Genomic DNA, 16987 nt, shown 5'->3' on the forward strand with positions numbered 1-16987 from the left:
AACCCAGAGTGGATGGTGCAGTCCCCTCTCCACAGCCTCTCTGAGATGATGCCTACTTTGGCAGGAAGAGATATAGAAAGAGATTGGACCAAAGGCAACTGGCTATCTCAGTACATGTCTCAATGCAGATAAATGATCTTAAAGTAAAGCATTATATATATGTATATATATATATAATAAAATATATAAAAATATAGTTTTATACATAGAAGTATATATAAATATTAAATATACCAAGAATTTAAATATATTATATTTCTATATATAAATATTTTTATATGTATATTTAATACATTAAAAAGTCGAGAAATCAAGGCAAGAGCTTAGCCTCTTTTCTTTCTTACTAAAGAGCTTTAATGTATTAAAGAAGTAAGTCTTTTCCTATTTGATGACATTCCAAAGGCTTTTTCAGTTAAAATCTCTTCCAAGGTAATGGTTATTTAAATCTGGTGCAAAGGCAGAAACACTAAGCAAGGAATAAAGGGCCGGTTCAAAACCTGGGCTACAAAAAAGGTAACAGATGCACGGCCCCACACTCTTCTTGAGAGCACTGTCATATGAACTGGCAGAGAACTGCCAGGGTAGAGAAGTGTGCCTGCCTGGTTTTGCGGAAAGCACTGAAGAGAAGACAGAAGGGAAAAAGTGCCACGGGAAACAACTTTCTTTCTCAGTGGAGGAGAACACCCAGATCTGCAGCGAAGGAGAACTTATTTACCAGTCTGGCAGCAAGCAAAGAGCTCCACCCCCATGTAAAGGTTCCAGCACACTCACTAGCCACATTCCTTCTGAGCTGGGAGGGGTTGGCAAGGCTAGGGAATTCAAGGAGGGTGTGGCTGTCTGGCCCTATAGCTTAGGGACATTCCCAGATGAAAATGAGTCTTAATAAACTGTCATCTTGGCCGTAGCCTAAAGTTCCCAGGGCAAGAGGAGAAACAAACAAAAATGGGAAACAACACGGAGGAGTAGTTTACCTTCGGAGAACAGTTGAAATGCATGCCAGGTACTGGGAGTGTAGTTACATACATTGTAATACACCGATACAGGTACAGCGTGCCAACTATGCAGAAAAATCTTCTGCTAATAATAGACCTAGAAAAAGGGAAAAACAGGGCAGATTCTCAGTCAAGAAATTCCGCAGGTTCATTTACTTAAAGTTTTCAATGACCCAACAAAATAAACCCCAAAATTTACTCAAGAGCTTGAAATCAGAACGGTAGGGTACCACTAGCAAAAGATCTAGATGGGGCATTTTAGATTAATGTTCTTTGTGCTTTATAAAAAACAGAAACAAAACAAAACAAAACAAGCCATTAACTGGCCAAAAGGAATCACATTGATCTACACTGCTACAAATTCAGTGTTATGAGCCATAAATCTGAGCTGCCATTCACTCGATGGACAAGCAGAACACATTTGGAGTGTTCAGAGCCCATATGGTACCCGTAGTAAATGTTCGGTGTCTCTTTGTCCAAAAAGCAGAGGTGCTAAGAATGACATTAGAATGACAACTGTGAAAGTTCCTAGTGTTTACGGAGTCAGACATTAAACAACTAGAGTTTATGCAACAGAAATGGATTCACTGAGGCAACATGAAGTCAAGAAAAGAACTGGGGAAGACAGAGTCCGTCCCCCACGTGGCTCCTCATTACTTTGCTGCCTCGGAGACTATGTCTCCCGTTCTCCTTTTTCCCAGTCCGTAAAACAAGGACAGCAGCTCTAGAAATACAATCTGGAAAGCTCTCACATACAGGAGACACAAACAGCTGCAAAGCAGGAATAAGAACAAGAAGCACTAGTTTCTAATGATTGGAATGACCGCATGTATATTCCAAGCCCTACAAATTCTCCCAGCATCAAATGCCATCTGTTTCTTGGAATTAAGCTTATTACCGTAGTCCTATTATATATCCTTAAATACGACCTTTAACTCTCTCTCTATCTGTTTCCTGTTTGGCCAGAGTCACATCCTGTGGCTCTTTTCCCTCAGGCTTGGGAAGTTCAAATTGTTCATGCCCTTGGGGAGGTGCGAGTTAAGGAAAAAGGAAAATTTACAAACACTGGACATGTTTTCAGAACAGTGAACACATGTGGTCATTCAACCATTGTGCCTGTGTATAGTTTTGCTCATGATGGGTCTGCTGATTGAGTGTGGAGGCCAAAGGAGAAGGTTTCACTCGTAATTGTTGTTTTAGTAAGAGGAATTAAAATAAGTAAGAGGGATTAAAATAAATATACACAAAAATAACTTTCTACTGCTCTAGCAGCGTGCTGCCAGCACCCACACGGTCCACACAAGTCCCTTTAGGATTAGTGAAGACTGGTGGGTATTTTGTCTCCTTAGCTGTATTTCTGTAGCTGGTGCAGAACTGTCATAGTAGTGTTTGCTTTAACTGTTTCTCTTAGTCGCCTGTTCATGTTTCTCCCAATGGTAAGAATTTATTCCATAGACAGCTGTCCTGGAGAGGTATATGCCACTGGCTTCAAGACTAACTATGAAAACCACAATACAAGTGAAAACTAGAGTCTACAGATGTCAGGAATACCACAAAGGGAGGTGCCAACGTAAATGACCTGCACAAACTACTGTGATGTTAAAAAGGAAAGTATGTCTGTTTCAAAGGATTGTACTCCCAGGCATTCCTTTCCCCAAATTCAAAAGGTTTTAAAATAGATGATGTATCTTTAAAAAAAAAAAAAGTTGTGGAGCCCAGTCTAGCATTTATACCTACAAAACAAGTCCTGGACTGAAGGTGCAAGAATCATTGTGGAGGAGGGAGCAAGAGATTGTAAGAGGCAGAGACAGGATCAGGGAATTTGCTGTGAGCCAATGTCTCCTAAGAATGTCAGAGGTCATCCTTACCTACATGACCGCCTAAACACGAGCTAGGCAAGGATGACACCAATAGATACAAAGACGTGGACAGGAAAGACCATGAAGCCACAACCCTACACAAAGAGCTACAAGCAGCTAAGGAATGCTGGGAGCGGGAGAGAGAGCCTCCATCTGCAGCAAGCACACCACTTGGTTATCCAGCATCAAATGGTCAGTCTGAGAGCATACACACAAGGAACATTAACAGACCAAGCAGGTTGTATGTTATGTATTTTGGAGTACATAACAATACTTAATGATAAAAGAGGCCGTGAGTTTGAGAGAAAACAAAGGGGGGGGGTATATGAAAGGAATTGGAGGGAGGAGAGGGAAGGAAGAAATGATGTAATTTATATTACAGTCTCAAAAATAATTTTTAAAAAGAAAAAGAATCATAAAAGAAATGTTCATGGGATACTACTATATATTTAGCAAATGTCAACAGGAAGTTAGATGCTGGATATAATTCTCCAAATCTCAGGTATTTGTGAAATGCCCAGAAATATGTCTTTCATGTTAAAAATCCCATGTTCCAGCTACTCTCACCCTAAGGTAATTATCATGTCACAGACTATATCAGCCAACAGGTAAGTACTGTTCCCCTATTATTTTGCATATCAGGCTCATTACTACTTTCCCCTCTGAGAACACTGTACTTATCAAATTTGCTTATGATAAAATATGAGTATAGGTATTAATATTTTATATAAAACTATAGAAATAGACAATAGTATATATACAATATATACTTGCTGAAAAAGCATGTTGTATCCAGTGCAAGTGACTTACAAAGCTGTGTTGAGGCAGGAGTTTGGGTGTAGGCAGTTGAGTTCAGGGCCTTGAGTACAGGCAAGTGCTCTTACCACTGAACTATGGCCCCAAGTCCCTACTGAACTTTTTAACAGCCCTAACTTAAAAAGGAAACAAGACTTAGAATCTGATTATGTGACTGAACAACCAGTCTGAACACAGCAGCATTATGTGTCTCTGGCATTTAATACAAAGGTTTACAAAGCTAAAGGAAAAATGGCCAAAGAAATAAGTAGATTGTAGAGTTTAATTGATACCGGGAAGAGGTGTCTCTTTCCAGGAATCCATAGCATGGGGACAATCTTAACTCTTGGCCTAGAGTAGAAATTGGGCTGCCCAAAGAAGTAGGTCAACAGAAAAACATTTTTTGGTAGTCTCCATTTTCCTCCCCAAACAGAGTTTCATGTATCCCAGGCTAGTCTCAAACTTCCTATGTAGCCAAGAGTGGCTTTCAACTCCTGACCCTTTTTCCTCCATCTCCAAAGTGCTGAGATTATAGGCAAGTGCAAGCACACCCACTGGTGCTTAACTCAAAATTAAATTGCTGTATTTCACAACCTCTTAAAGATGAACACATTTAAAGAAATTATAGATAATGACTGTTCTGATACCCAGATTAATACTGTTGTGTAATCTTTCTGTTTGTTTCTTACTCATTTCCCAGACAAAGACTTTATTACCTACCTCCTTCTGGAAGCTCTTGGCTTTTAGAAACAAATACATCTGTACACAAAGCAACGAATGAGGCACCAATTTCACAACTAAGAGGCAACAAACAAGGGAGATGACATATAACATGCTACAGAATCAGAGGGAGCCACTATGGGCAGCATTCACAGCTCCTGTGCAAGTCAGGTTGCTGCTCAGTCATTCAAGCATGCAATCCATGGAGAAGCATCGCTGGGCCACAGCACTGCCACATATGTGCTAGCTAGCTTCACCTTTAACAAAGACTTCTATAAACGTCTATAAAATTTGCTTCTTCATCAAAAAAGGATGCTAAGAGCACTACCTTCCTTCTTAGTGTCTCTGGGAAATGGGCTAGCAATAAACAGAAAGGCGATGGAACAGCACTGAGAATGGGTATCACAATATTTATTTTAACTTATCGTTCTTTGTTATAAGAGAGATAAAACTTGCTTATAAAAAAGTGGGGAATTTTGCCAAGTTTCCCCTTCATGCCTCCAAGCTTTATACCATTTACTTTGTTTCACTTATTTTCATTTTATATGTATGAGTACCTGCACGCATACATATGCACTACATGTGAGCCTCTTGCCCATGGAGGACTTAAGAGGCCTGTCAGATCCCTGGAACCAGAATTACAGGTGGTTGTGAGGCACCTGCTGTGGGTCCTGAGGGCCAAGCTCAGGTCGTCTGCAGGAGCAGTCTGTGGTCTTCACCACTGAGCCATTTCTCCAACCCCATTTATTTCATATACCAGCAATGCATGGCTAAGGCTCCTATTTCACAGAAGGCAAAACTGAAGACTAGTTACTTAAGACAAAAAAAAATACTTAACATTGTGTGAGAAATCCCATTTTGAGTACCCACAGGTGACTTGAGATTCTATTATACTTTAGCTAGATTTTAAAAGCTACTTAATGCAATTTTTCCATTTCCTATTTTGTGCAATAGTTCCTATGTACTAGGACTCTAAAACACTCTCTATATGCTAGATGTTCGCACTTGACACACAAACTGGAGATGGCTGAATAGTGTGACTCTTAATGGAGAAAATGACTCAATAAGATCTGGCTGCAAAGTATTTATCTTAATTAGTTATTAAAGTGGGATGGCCCAGCCCTATGGTGGGTGGTGCCATCCCTGGGCTCACGATCCTGGGTTCTATAAGAAAGCGGGCTGAGCAAGCTATGAGGAGCAAGCCAATTAGCAGTACCCCCTCCACAGCTTCTGCAGCAGCTGCTGCCCCCAGATTGCCGTCCTGTTTGAGTTCCTGCCCTGACTTCCTCCAAAGGACTACAATGTGGAAAGTATAAGCTGAATAAAATCTTTCCTCTTCAACTTGGTCTTTTGTTACGGTGTTTCATCACAGCAATAGAAACCCTAAGACAATTATAACCACAGCAATTACTAAACACTGAGAAATCGCGTAGTTGCATAAAGTGTGTCATGTCTTGTTTATGTTCAATTATTCTTATGCCTTCTCTTACTTAGCCTTCCACTTCGTCCAAATTGTCAGTGACTTTTTTTTGAAGTATCAATCTGTCCTCAATGTAACTCGTTTCTCTCTATGGCCTCAGTATTTGTGAGTCTCTCAAATTCATTCTAAAATCTGATCACCAGTGATGACATCCGAGATCCAAGCCCTTAGGAATGAAGTGTCTATTTAAAAGATCAAAGAGAGCTAGCTTGCATTCTTCTGCCATGTGAGGTGGGCATGGCTACAAAGAGTAACCAGAGACTCAGGAAAGAATGATCAGCCTTGGACTCCTGAGCCTCCAAAATGAAGAAATAAAGTGTCGCTGAGAAGAACTCAGCTTATGGTATTCACTTACAAAACAGCCTCCGCAAGGCTGCCCTAAAACCTACTCAGGATCACCTTTGAAACCAGAAGTGGCTGTCAATTTTATTGTTTACATCCTTCACCGAGAACACGAAACCCTAGGTCTTCCTAGCCTCTGTCCACGCTTGCCCAGCTCTGCCCCATCCCCACCCTTCGGAAACTCTCTAGACTTCCACTTTATCACCCAAAGCTCTTTGACCACTACCTGCGAAGTCCCTCCTACTGGAGGTAGGACTTCTGTGCCAGTGACCCTCTGCCTGGACTGTCTAGAACATATCTGCCCTTTAACCTGCTGTAGATATCCAGCCGAGAGCTGACCTCCTCTAAGAAGACCCCATTTCTTTTTGTCCCCATCTCTCTCTCACTTTCTTCGCAGCATTAACAACCTGAGCACACCTCAGTGAAAGGTAAATAAATTGTGTGTTTAAAGCTGGGAAGCAGCAGCACTGGAGGACCACACACTTCTGCTTTGAAGCTCTGCCCTGATTCTCAACAGCCTTCCCCATTGCTTGTACACACATTTGCCATGGAAGCCCTTTCATTTATCTGGCAGAATTAATCTGTGCAGATGCTCACTGTCCTCCCCCTCCCCTCACATCTTTTTTTTCCTCATTCATATTTTCTTTTAAAATATTTGCTGAGATGGCTCCATCTATTCAAACAGTTCTGAAAACCATTTGAGTTTAGAGACTGTGAGTTCTACCAGCTTTCTCCTTCTCTTCCCTTTCTCATCCCCAACACAGAATTTTCAACCTCCATTATAGCCTTGGGATCTCCAGGGCAGCAGAGGACAGAGCAGACAACTCAGACACTCAAAGGAAAGGCTAGTCAGGTCAAAGGGCAAGACCAAATTTGTAACAAAGAAATCACAATCAACGTTCTCCTAGAGGACATTTAGAACTCACCTAGCATTTGGGCATCTCAATAGACAAGATGGTAGAATGAATCCAGCTACCCAAGCTCCCAGCCCAGAAGTGTGTGTGTGTGTGTGTGTGTGTGTGTGTATGTGTATGTGTGTGCGCGCGCGCAATACCTTCTAATTTTTACAAATCCAACTCAAATAACTGTCACTCCTTTGCATCTGTATATCTATTTAGCAATATTCCACTGTACAGGGAGAGACTTTAAGCATTGAGGGTTTAAGCAGCAGCAAATCAAAGGACCTCCATAAAGCTCAGGGCTCTAAGGGATAGCCACAATACATCATGGAAGAAGATACTAGTGGCTAGTATGCCTAACCATTTGTTAACCTGTTAGAAGGTTGGGGAGCAGCTGGGTGGTGGTGGTGACAGCAAAACGCCTTTTATTCTGTGCTTGGGAGGTACAGGCAGATGGATATCTAAGTTTGAGGCTAGCTTGGTCTACAGAGTGAGTCCAGGACAGCCAGTGCTACACAGTGAAACCCCGCTCAAAACAAAACAAACAAACAAACAAAACTCCAAAACCAAAACCAAAACTAAATTGGTGAGCAAAGTTCATGAGGCCACTGTGGTCTGGAAAGCTACCACTTGCTTTGGCAGAACCCGTAAGCCATGATAAAGAATGACTTTAGTGATACATGAGGCAGGCAGAAGAGCGAGTTGCAAACATTGACGGTTGATTGAGCCAAGGGAAAGAGACCAGCGGTTGGAGGTATGACAGTGACAGAAGCAGTGAGAAGACTCAGATTTTCAGACCAGATGTTGGGTAAAACAAGGGGAAAAAAAAAAAAACTGAAGATGTTGGGTTGAAAACCAGAAAGACTAGAGAAGCTCTCTTTCCTAAGAAGGATATGGAAACAGCACCACCCTGAGTATACGCACTCTGTGGAATGCTGAACATTTATTTCTATTCAGCACCCTAACAATATGGGATGGAAACTACTACCAGCCTTATCTTGTAGGTGAGGAAGTAAGGAGTTTGACCATAGCATTCAGGGGGATGTCAGACTAAATCAGACAGGTTCCTCTGACATCCACTATCATGACACTAATAGTTGCTTAGAGAAAGACCATGAAGAAACACCTGTGACAGACTGCTGAGAATGGGATAAAGGACTCCTTGGGCATGCTAGAATATAGGAGGCAAAATAAAACCACTGAAAACCATAGACCCAGCTTACAATGTGAGCATAAAACTACCATTATTTTATCGCTGGTGTGTAGGCATAAGGTTATTGTGTAATTCAAATGCTGATTTTTGTACCCCTTATATCTGGTTGTACTCTTTGTTCTGAAAATCTCCTGTCTCAGTGTTATATAAACACTGCCCCCCCAACTGTCCCCTGCTATGCCAATAAAGCAGCTTACAGCCGACTGCTGAGCAGGGGAGAAAATAGGGCAGGACTTTCTGCCAGTCACGGGAGGAGGAGTTAGAAGAGGAAGTAGAGGACTCAGCTGTGGGAGAGGTACAGGTGACATCAGGAGAGGAGCGGGAGGAAGGAATAAAGTATCTCTGGGATGTACACTGGGAGGAAGCCAAATTAGCTTAGGGGGTTAAGAATAGACTAATAACTGCCCAGTTTCTTGTGCTGTGAAGCTTGTTAAAATAATATAATAGAGTCTCAATTATTTGTGTCATAGCTGGGTTAAGAGAGAAACTGAGAAAACAAACACAGTTTCGTAAAAATAACTTCAACACTGATGAGATGACTTATTTGAATTTTAAAAAATTTATATATAACTATATATAATATATATTATATATGGACAATCCATATACATCCATATCCATATGCATATATTATGCATGACACCAAGATCAGATTATTTAGCTTATTTGTTTATGGGTCTGTCTGGTAGCCAAGTCTGAAATCATGGTGTCAATATCAGTACCTGCTAAGGGCTTCCTTGCTACACTACTACCATGTTAGAGATCCCAAAGTAAAGCAGGGCAAGTAGGTGATCCTGGCCTCTCCTCTTAAAGACATGTGGGAGCCCATGCGCCTGACTTAGCTAGTCCTAATTACCTCCTAAAGGCCCCACATCCAAGGATCATTAACATAAAAATTGAGGATTAATCCCCCTAAGCCAATGTGAATTTTGGAGGGCATATTAAAACAGCATCATTTACCACTATTAACCTGGCTATACACAAGAGCATCTCTTACTTTGGATTTAGTGTTATAAAATTTTAACTTGACTCTGTTAAAAGACTGACACAGAATAATTTAGTCAAATTTCTGGGGTTAATCAATTTAGTGGTTTTCCATGGAAATCTTATTCGTATTCAAGTCCTTTGGCCTAGACTATGTAAGTCATGGAATCTGATATGGTGAAAATCAGAAAAGGTGAGCCCAGGTAAGACCATGTGGGACTGAATCTGTCCCCTGGCCTGGTCTCATGGTTTGTCTCACAATGTTCCTAGAAGAAGAAAAGAGGCCAAGCTGAAGCATACAAGAAGCTAGGAGTGCAGATGACCTGGGAAGAAAGGGTTCAGAGAACGTCCCCAGGAAAGTAGGAAAGGAACTCAGTCCTGAGCCTACAGAGAATGACGGGTCAGAATCAGAAGGAAACAACAACAACAACAACAACAACAACAACAACAACCCACAACTTGGTCAAGAAATAGAAAGTGGGACAATAAACTTGGAGAAGCCTCATCTGGTGGTCTGAATAGGACTGGCCCTCACAGACCCACCTGTTTAAATGTTTGGCCCATAGGGCGTGGCACTATTAGGAGGCATGGCCCTCTGGAGGAAGTGTGTCATTGTAGGGGCTGGCTTTGAGGTCTCCTATGGTCAGTATGCCCAGTGTGGTACACACACCCAGTCTCCTGCTGCCTGCTTCAAGATGTAGAACTCTCAGCTCCTTCTCCGGCATCATGTCTGCCTGCCTGCTGCCATGCTTCTCGCCATGCAGGTAATGGACTAAATCTCTAAAACTTTAAGCCTACCCCAAATTAAATGTTTCCCTTCCTAAGAGCTGCTGTGGTCATGGTGTTTCTTCACAGCAATAAAACTAACTAAGGCACCTGGCCAGTCAGCTTAGGTAGAGTATTAGGACTTCAGAGTAAAGAGATATTCATTCTAAAATGGTGGTTCTGACTTACCTAGGGGATTACAAGACAGCATGCCGCTAGGACCAAACTAAGTCCATCTGCCACAATGTACAGGGAGCAGACATGACATGACAGCTGTAAGGGTTGGCAAGCACATCTTGGCAACACATTCACGATCTTCCAGTTGAAAACAACACTCCTTGTTATTACAGAAACACTGAACATATCTGCTTTTATTCTACTTATACTTTGCACATGGAATTAGTGCCCCTGTATGGGCTAAGAAAATACATTTGTGGAGAGTGTTTGTTATAGTAGGAAAGTTCGAGACTGGACTTATACCAAAGAGCCTTCACTTCCCGACATATGTTCTTATGGGATGTGGGACAAGTCAACAGATTCTCCAAGGCTCAGTAACCTACACTGAGAGAAAAGAATAAGAATAAGAATAACAGCATTTATTTTAAAAGGGTTATTGAATCAGTGATATAATTTGTGTAAAAAAATGTTACTCAAACATGAGCTATTTTAGAATCTGCCTCTTGAATGGATGAAAAGATTTTGACATGGAAGAAAATTTGCAGAATAAAAGAGACTTTTGAGTAAACATACAATAGATTCAGCTACTCATATGGGAAGTGAAAGGAGAAAAGAAAAAAGATGAGATTATTTTGAGCTCTTCTTTTGTTTTCCGATGAAGGGAACTATGACAGCTTACCAGCCAATCAAATAATGAGTGTCCAAAAACACTGCAGTAGCATGAGGGAACTTTGTGTTCCTGAGGTGGAACATTTGTCGTATCACTGTAAGATCAATGAGAAAGTCCCCTAGAATGTGTTTTTACAGACGGCTTCATTCTCCGCTGTACCTTCCAACACAACTGTGGGAAGCACAAAGGTCTTTGAGCTCACAGAGAAGCACTAGGGAACTTGGACTATGAAACACACAGGACTGTTTCTTCAAGGGAAGGAATGTGTGCCCTGCTATCAGCCCAGAAGGCTGAGAAGCAGTGTGGTACACAGCTTGGTGACCTTCGCACTAGCTGTGGCTGGAGATTGCACTGGATCCTCCCCTGGACCTTTCCTTTCTTTGTAAGCTTTCGTTCCTAGTCAATCCATAGGACCCATCACTATGGACTTTACAAAAAGTTGCAAAGTAGTCACATCTAATCTGTATTTAGCTTACTTTGTTCCTTCCTAAAGAGATTTATGTATCCTTTGTTTTCTATGTGGGATAGAATGGATTTTCACCAGAATAAATTTTCACCAAACTGTGAAATATGCCTAAAATAACTACTTTGGGTCAAACTCCAGAAATTTGAACCAACACTGACTAATGAGATGTGTTGAACCAAACTAGCTTCTTGCTTCCTGTAGACTGCCACTCTGTTAGTCAAGAGATTTCAAAGATCTCTGCCTATGGCCTTTGTGATAATGCATGGTAAATAACTAAACAGAAAAGGATGCCAGTGGGAAAGCTATTTAGAGAAGAGCCTTCTGGTCTACTTATAGTGTAAGACTAAGTGCTGAGAGAGTGAACTGACCCTAGGAAATGGCTCATCTGGAACCTAGAAAACAAGAACTTTATTTAATCATCACCATCAAGGACAAGAAAACAAGGGACAACGTGCTGACAGCTTCTGTAGTCATCAACTATCATGGAGATTGGAAAGGAATGAGTATTTTGATAGTCAGCTAATGTGAAAATAAGCACTGAGGGACCTGACCTAGAGCAAAATGAAAGACAAACGTCAGTGGACAGCCCTGTTTGTTAATAACAAATAGACCTTAGTGATTAAATTCGCTTCAGTCAGACACAGTTGCCAATCAGCCTAAAGATCCTGTCCTCAGAGATTAAACTCAAGTATTAGAAGAAAGGGGAAGGCTATAGGCTTGTGGTGGCAAAAATCTAACAAATATACAAGACTCCCCAAACCACAACTTTAGAGTAAGTCTCAGTTATCAGCTCCAACTGCCTATTTTCTACTTGGCCTTCTCTTTTTCCTCCTCCCCCTCCTCCCCCCTCCTTTCTCTTCCTCCTCCCCTTTCTCCTCCTCCTCTTTCTCACTTTCTCTCAAAATCGGAATTAAAAGGGAAGAAAGGCTCACTGTTAAGAGTACTTCTGTTCTTGCAAAGGACCTGGGTTTTGGTTCCTAGTTTCTAAGCGGCAGCTCAGAGCCATCCAGAAAACTCAGCTGTAGGAACTCCAACACCCTCAGGCACCAGGTACATACATGGCACACATACATGTATGCATGCAGGCAAACACATGTACATAAAAACACAAATATAAAAAACAAACAAAACAAAACAAAAAACAATCCCCCAAACTAATTTTTTTTTCCTGAAGAGATCTCTGACCAGAGAATACAAACTGTTGGTAAACACTTAAGCCTCATCTTAGGAGTTTAAGAATCAGCCCAGAAGAGCAACACTGGGAATTGCATGTGTGGGGACACTTTTAAATGTCCAAAAAGACATAAGCAGGATCTGCCAAACCATTTCCTTTATCTGCTTCCTTCCTTTTGGGGTCAATTTTCAAAGAATCCATTCAATGATCATTTCCACTGATCAAGCAATCCCACTGGGACCTGCAGCTCATTATGCAGTAATGCTCTCCCTTACCCCAAGCATTGCTACCGGGAGCTCTTTTGAGTCCACCCTATAATGCAACACTCTTTTTCTTTTTGCTTCAAATATTTACACTACCAATGGGTCACTACTGGTGGATCCACTCACTCTTAGATAATATGTCCCTCACCCACCTGACTTACTTTACTCTTCTTAGGTAAAGGTCTAGCCCCCAAACTACAACAGAAAAACAAACAAACAAATGAAGCAGCAAAGGATATGGACTACTGACTTGTTCCAAGGAAAATCTATTTGACAACAGTTGTGAGAATCCCCGAATAAGTGGAATCTCCCTCTGTAAGTCAAATATAAAAATCTGGATTCAACCCTTGCTGTACTGTTGTCTACAAAGCAGCCATATCTTTTTTTTTTTTTTTTTTTTTAGTGTATTTCTTTATTTGGTGTGTGTGTGTGTGTGTGTGTGTGTGTGTGTGTGTATTGGGATGACTTGTTGGTAGTTAGTTCTCTCTTTCCACCATATGGGTTCTGAGATCCAAACTCCACTTTTAAGGTTTGGTAGTAGATAACCTAAGTAAGCATCCTGCTGACCCTACGTAAGTCTCCCAAATACAAGTGTGTTTGTACCATTCCTTGCCAGTGGTTTGCCACACATTAAACCCAAACTCCACTGGTTCCATTTGAAACCCTGTCCGTATCTCACTACATTCTATGTTACCCCCTCCCCCAGCTCACTGGGCCACTACAAATGTTTTGGGGCTCAACTGAAGCAAAGAAAGAAGCCCACTCTCAAACACTTGGCTGTGTCTCCTATCTGGAATATTCTTTCCTAAATACCTGCTTGGGGTTGTCTTTCATTTGACTCAGGCACCTGCTGACCTGCTATCTCACCAGTGGCCTTTCATAATTACCCAATCTGAAAATAAAACTTCGGCCCTATTTCCAACACTCCTGAGGCCTTATGCTGACTCACTGTCTCTATCTCTCTTACACTGACTGATGTCATATCCTCAGTTGTCTACTGCCTGCCTCACTCTGCCAGACTAATCACTAGAGGTCCTCTTCTCACCACAGAGCACTCCCCAGGGTCTAGCACTGCTGGCAGATAGGAGGTTACTCATTGACTTCAAGTTGAGTGGATGGATAGGTTTAAAATGAACATATTGTGTTTATATGTGCCAGGCTCTGTCACAGGCATCGGGAGACAAGTAGGAGTGATGACCATGACTCCTTTAAGGAAATATACATATATTTTTTTTAAAAAATGAGACACACATAGAATTGACAGAATGGAACGTGGTATGAGCTAAGGTGTTTACAGAGAACTGGAGTAGTGGCAGGTAAAATAGGTCAGACTTAAACTCAACTGTGAAGAACCCTGAGCTTCAAAGACAAGAAAGTGTTTCTTTATCTGATTCCACAGCATGGATCCCCAACTAGAAATGAAAAGAGGAGACATGCCTATAAATAGAATTGATGGAGTTAGAGTTGACTGAACTCACTCTTTAGACAATACCAACTCAACTATTCTAGAGACGGGTGGGGAACACATTAGAAAACTCAGTTTACAAATCTAGTTTTGGTGCTGGAGAGTCTGAGGTACCCGATTAGCACACTTAAGTCTTACACTCACCCTAGTAAGAAAACTGGACTTGGAAACTCCAGTGCTGCCTTCTCTGACAAGGGTTTGCACTGTCCTGACAGGGTGGGACCATAGGAACCATGCAAAAGTACCACTGTGTTAGCTGAGGGCCACACACAGAGAGTCCTGAGTCTCAGCCCCATCAGTCTGCAAGCTCAGATAGCCCTTCATGGGTCTCTCTTAAAACAGGGGTACCTGGTTTGCAGTGAAGTCTGACACAAAGGCAGAGATTTCCAGGTAATTTTTCCTAGTCAGTAGCTTGAAATTCCGACTCTACATGGGGAGACAACATTATTTACAATTTTAAAAACCAAACAAAGTTCAGAACCTATTTTCACAGTGAAAGACAGCTGTATATAACACAAGACAGAGCTGAGTATCACCAACTCATAATCTAGGTGTACAGAGCCCTGACAGTCTGGCTATTAAGGGGTTGTTGGTAGTGGATGTTGGCCAAAATTCCAGTGGTCTCACTTCTCAATTAGTACACCATCCTCGACAGCGTTATCTTTTCTCTAATAATAGAGAGCACAAAGGAAGAAAGAATAGGCTGGCTTTTTAAGGACTCTGGGATTCTTAAAGTCAGAATAATGTGGGGGAACTTGGGCTTTGTTGGGAACTTAATACTAGCCAAACAGCTTTGATTCTAAAGAGCTGACTAAGGTTAATGGTAAGCCATCCCAGTTAGTGGACACTAGAGAGAGGGGCCAAATCCACAAGAGTCAGAGAAACAAGGAAAATCAGGGAGAGCATCCCATAACCAGAAGTTCCATGTTTTCAAAATGGTACATAAATGTTACACAGCAATAGCCAATGAACTAGAGATGGGTATGGGTGCTGGGGGCGTGAGGGGGGGGTGGGGTAACAGTACAAAAGATTCAGTGGTGTATCTATGTAGCAACACAAAAGTTTTTGTCTTCCTGATGAGAGCCAGGGATGTTACTCATGAACATATATTTCTCGCTCTATCAGTTTGTACCCTCCCACCTCTTCCATGCCTGGAGTGTCACACACACTAAAAGAGCTCACAGACAATAGGGTTGGGGATGTTTAGGGCAGTAGTCTACTTCCAAAGATAGAAGCTATAGAGAGGACCTTAAAGAAGCCTTAGCTGCATGCATTCAAGTTAAAATTTCCCAACTAATCAAATTCCATCACAGTAGCTTACCCAGAATTGCTAGGGCCAATTTAAAAAGTTTCTAGGGCAACAGAAACCACATGTGAAAAGGTTCATCTAAGCTAGCTAGCATGTAAAGCTACAGGTAGGGCTAGACCCCAAGTGGCCTATTCCAGCACTACTCCAACTGGCTCTTGCTGTTGAGCTAGTTAACTAAATAACTTACTACAGTCTTGGCAGTAAGTACCAGGAGAATACCAAATTAGAAAGTTTAAGGAGAAGCCAGGCACACTCCTGTAATCCCAGCACTCTGGGAGGCAGAGGCAGGCGACTGCTGAGAGTTCGAGGCCAGTCCGGTCTACAAAGTGAGTCCAGGACAGCCAGGGCTACACAGAAAATCCCTGTCTCAAAAAGCAAAAACAAAAAACAGAACAAAACTAAAAAAAAAAAAAAAAGTTTAAGGAGAAAAAGATTTTGTGAGGGCTGGAGAAATGGCTCAGTGGTTAAGAGCACTGCCTGCTCTTCCAGAGGTCCTGAGTTCAATTCCCAGCAACCACGTGGTAGCTCACAACCATCTATAATGTTATCTGATACCCTCTTCTGCAGATAAAACACTCATATACAATAAATACAAGAAATAAATCTTTAAAAAAAAGATTTTGCTAAAATCTCCTGCTAGAAAAAATGAACCATTTAAAAGAAATTAGTCTTGTGATTAGGAAATCAAGACTGAAATCATATAAAGTCTCAATTGTGCAATAGAATCAATCTGACTTACTGAGTTACATTGTGCGACAGTAAATTTATCTGTGTGTACAAATTTTGATGAAAATCCAGGAAGTGCACTCATAAAAACAAAGCAAAACCCTAGGAAACTTAACTGAACTCTCCTCCCCTCTGTAAAGGAAAGGGAAGTTGCAATTTTTTTCAATGGGCTTTTAGGGGAAAAATATTCCTAAGGGAAAAGTAGGACTAATGGTTCTCAGCCAGTGGCATCTATGCCAGGGGTCCCAAACATCTCTGTTTTTGCAGCAGATTCCACTCAAAACAGGAGCAACAATGACAAATGATGCTTCTTCCCCAACAACTCAAAGGTAGCACAGCCTGTTAAATCTACTTCAAATTCTACTTAAATTGTAAAATTGCCAAATGAGCCCCAAGTAAACGCTTGGCTACATCAGTGACTTGTCGGGGTGAAGATGGAGTCCCTGGTGAAGTCAGCAGATGCCTTCTCCTTCTCCTTGCAGATATATGACTCCATAAACTGAGAAAGAGTGTATCCTACTAGAAAGCAGTCAGAAAAAAAAAAAAAAATCAACAGAAACTCGTCGTTTGCATCTTGTTTTCTAGATGGACTATGACTTCTTTAATATCCAGCCATACTTGGGCTCAGACAACTCAGTCTAGCAGTGAGAAACTCAAACAGATGTTGGCCCCCTCATCAGGAGCTGCC

General features: G+C 41.5%; 1 protein-coding gene across 2 annotated transcripts in view; it reads right to left on the reverse strand.

Annotated features, from left to right (window-relative positions):
- Sgms1 (sphingomyelin synthase 1) overlaps positions 1 to 16987 on the reverse strand; it is a 79564-nt gene that overhangs the window by 14453 nt on the left and 48124 nt on the right. For both annotated transcript variants that reach the window (XM_051146340.1, XM_051146341.1), the window contains exon 3: positions 972 to 1089. In XM_051146340.1, coding sequence (XP_051002297.1) covers positions 972 to 1089 — 118 coding nt within the window. The remainder of the gene's footprint in view (positions 1 to 971; positions 1090 to 16987) is intronic.

This window comes from Acomys russatus, chromosome 5, assembly GCF_903995435.1.
Source record: "Acomys russatus chromosome 5, mAcoRus1.1, whole genome shotgun sequence".
NCBI lineage: Eukaryota > Metazoa > Chordata > Mammalia > Rodentia > Muridae > Acomys > Acomys russatus.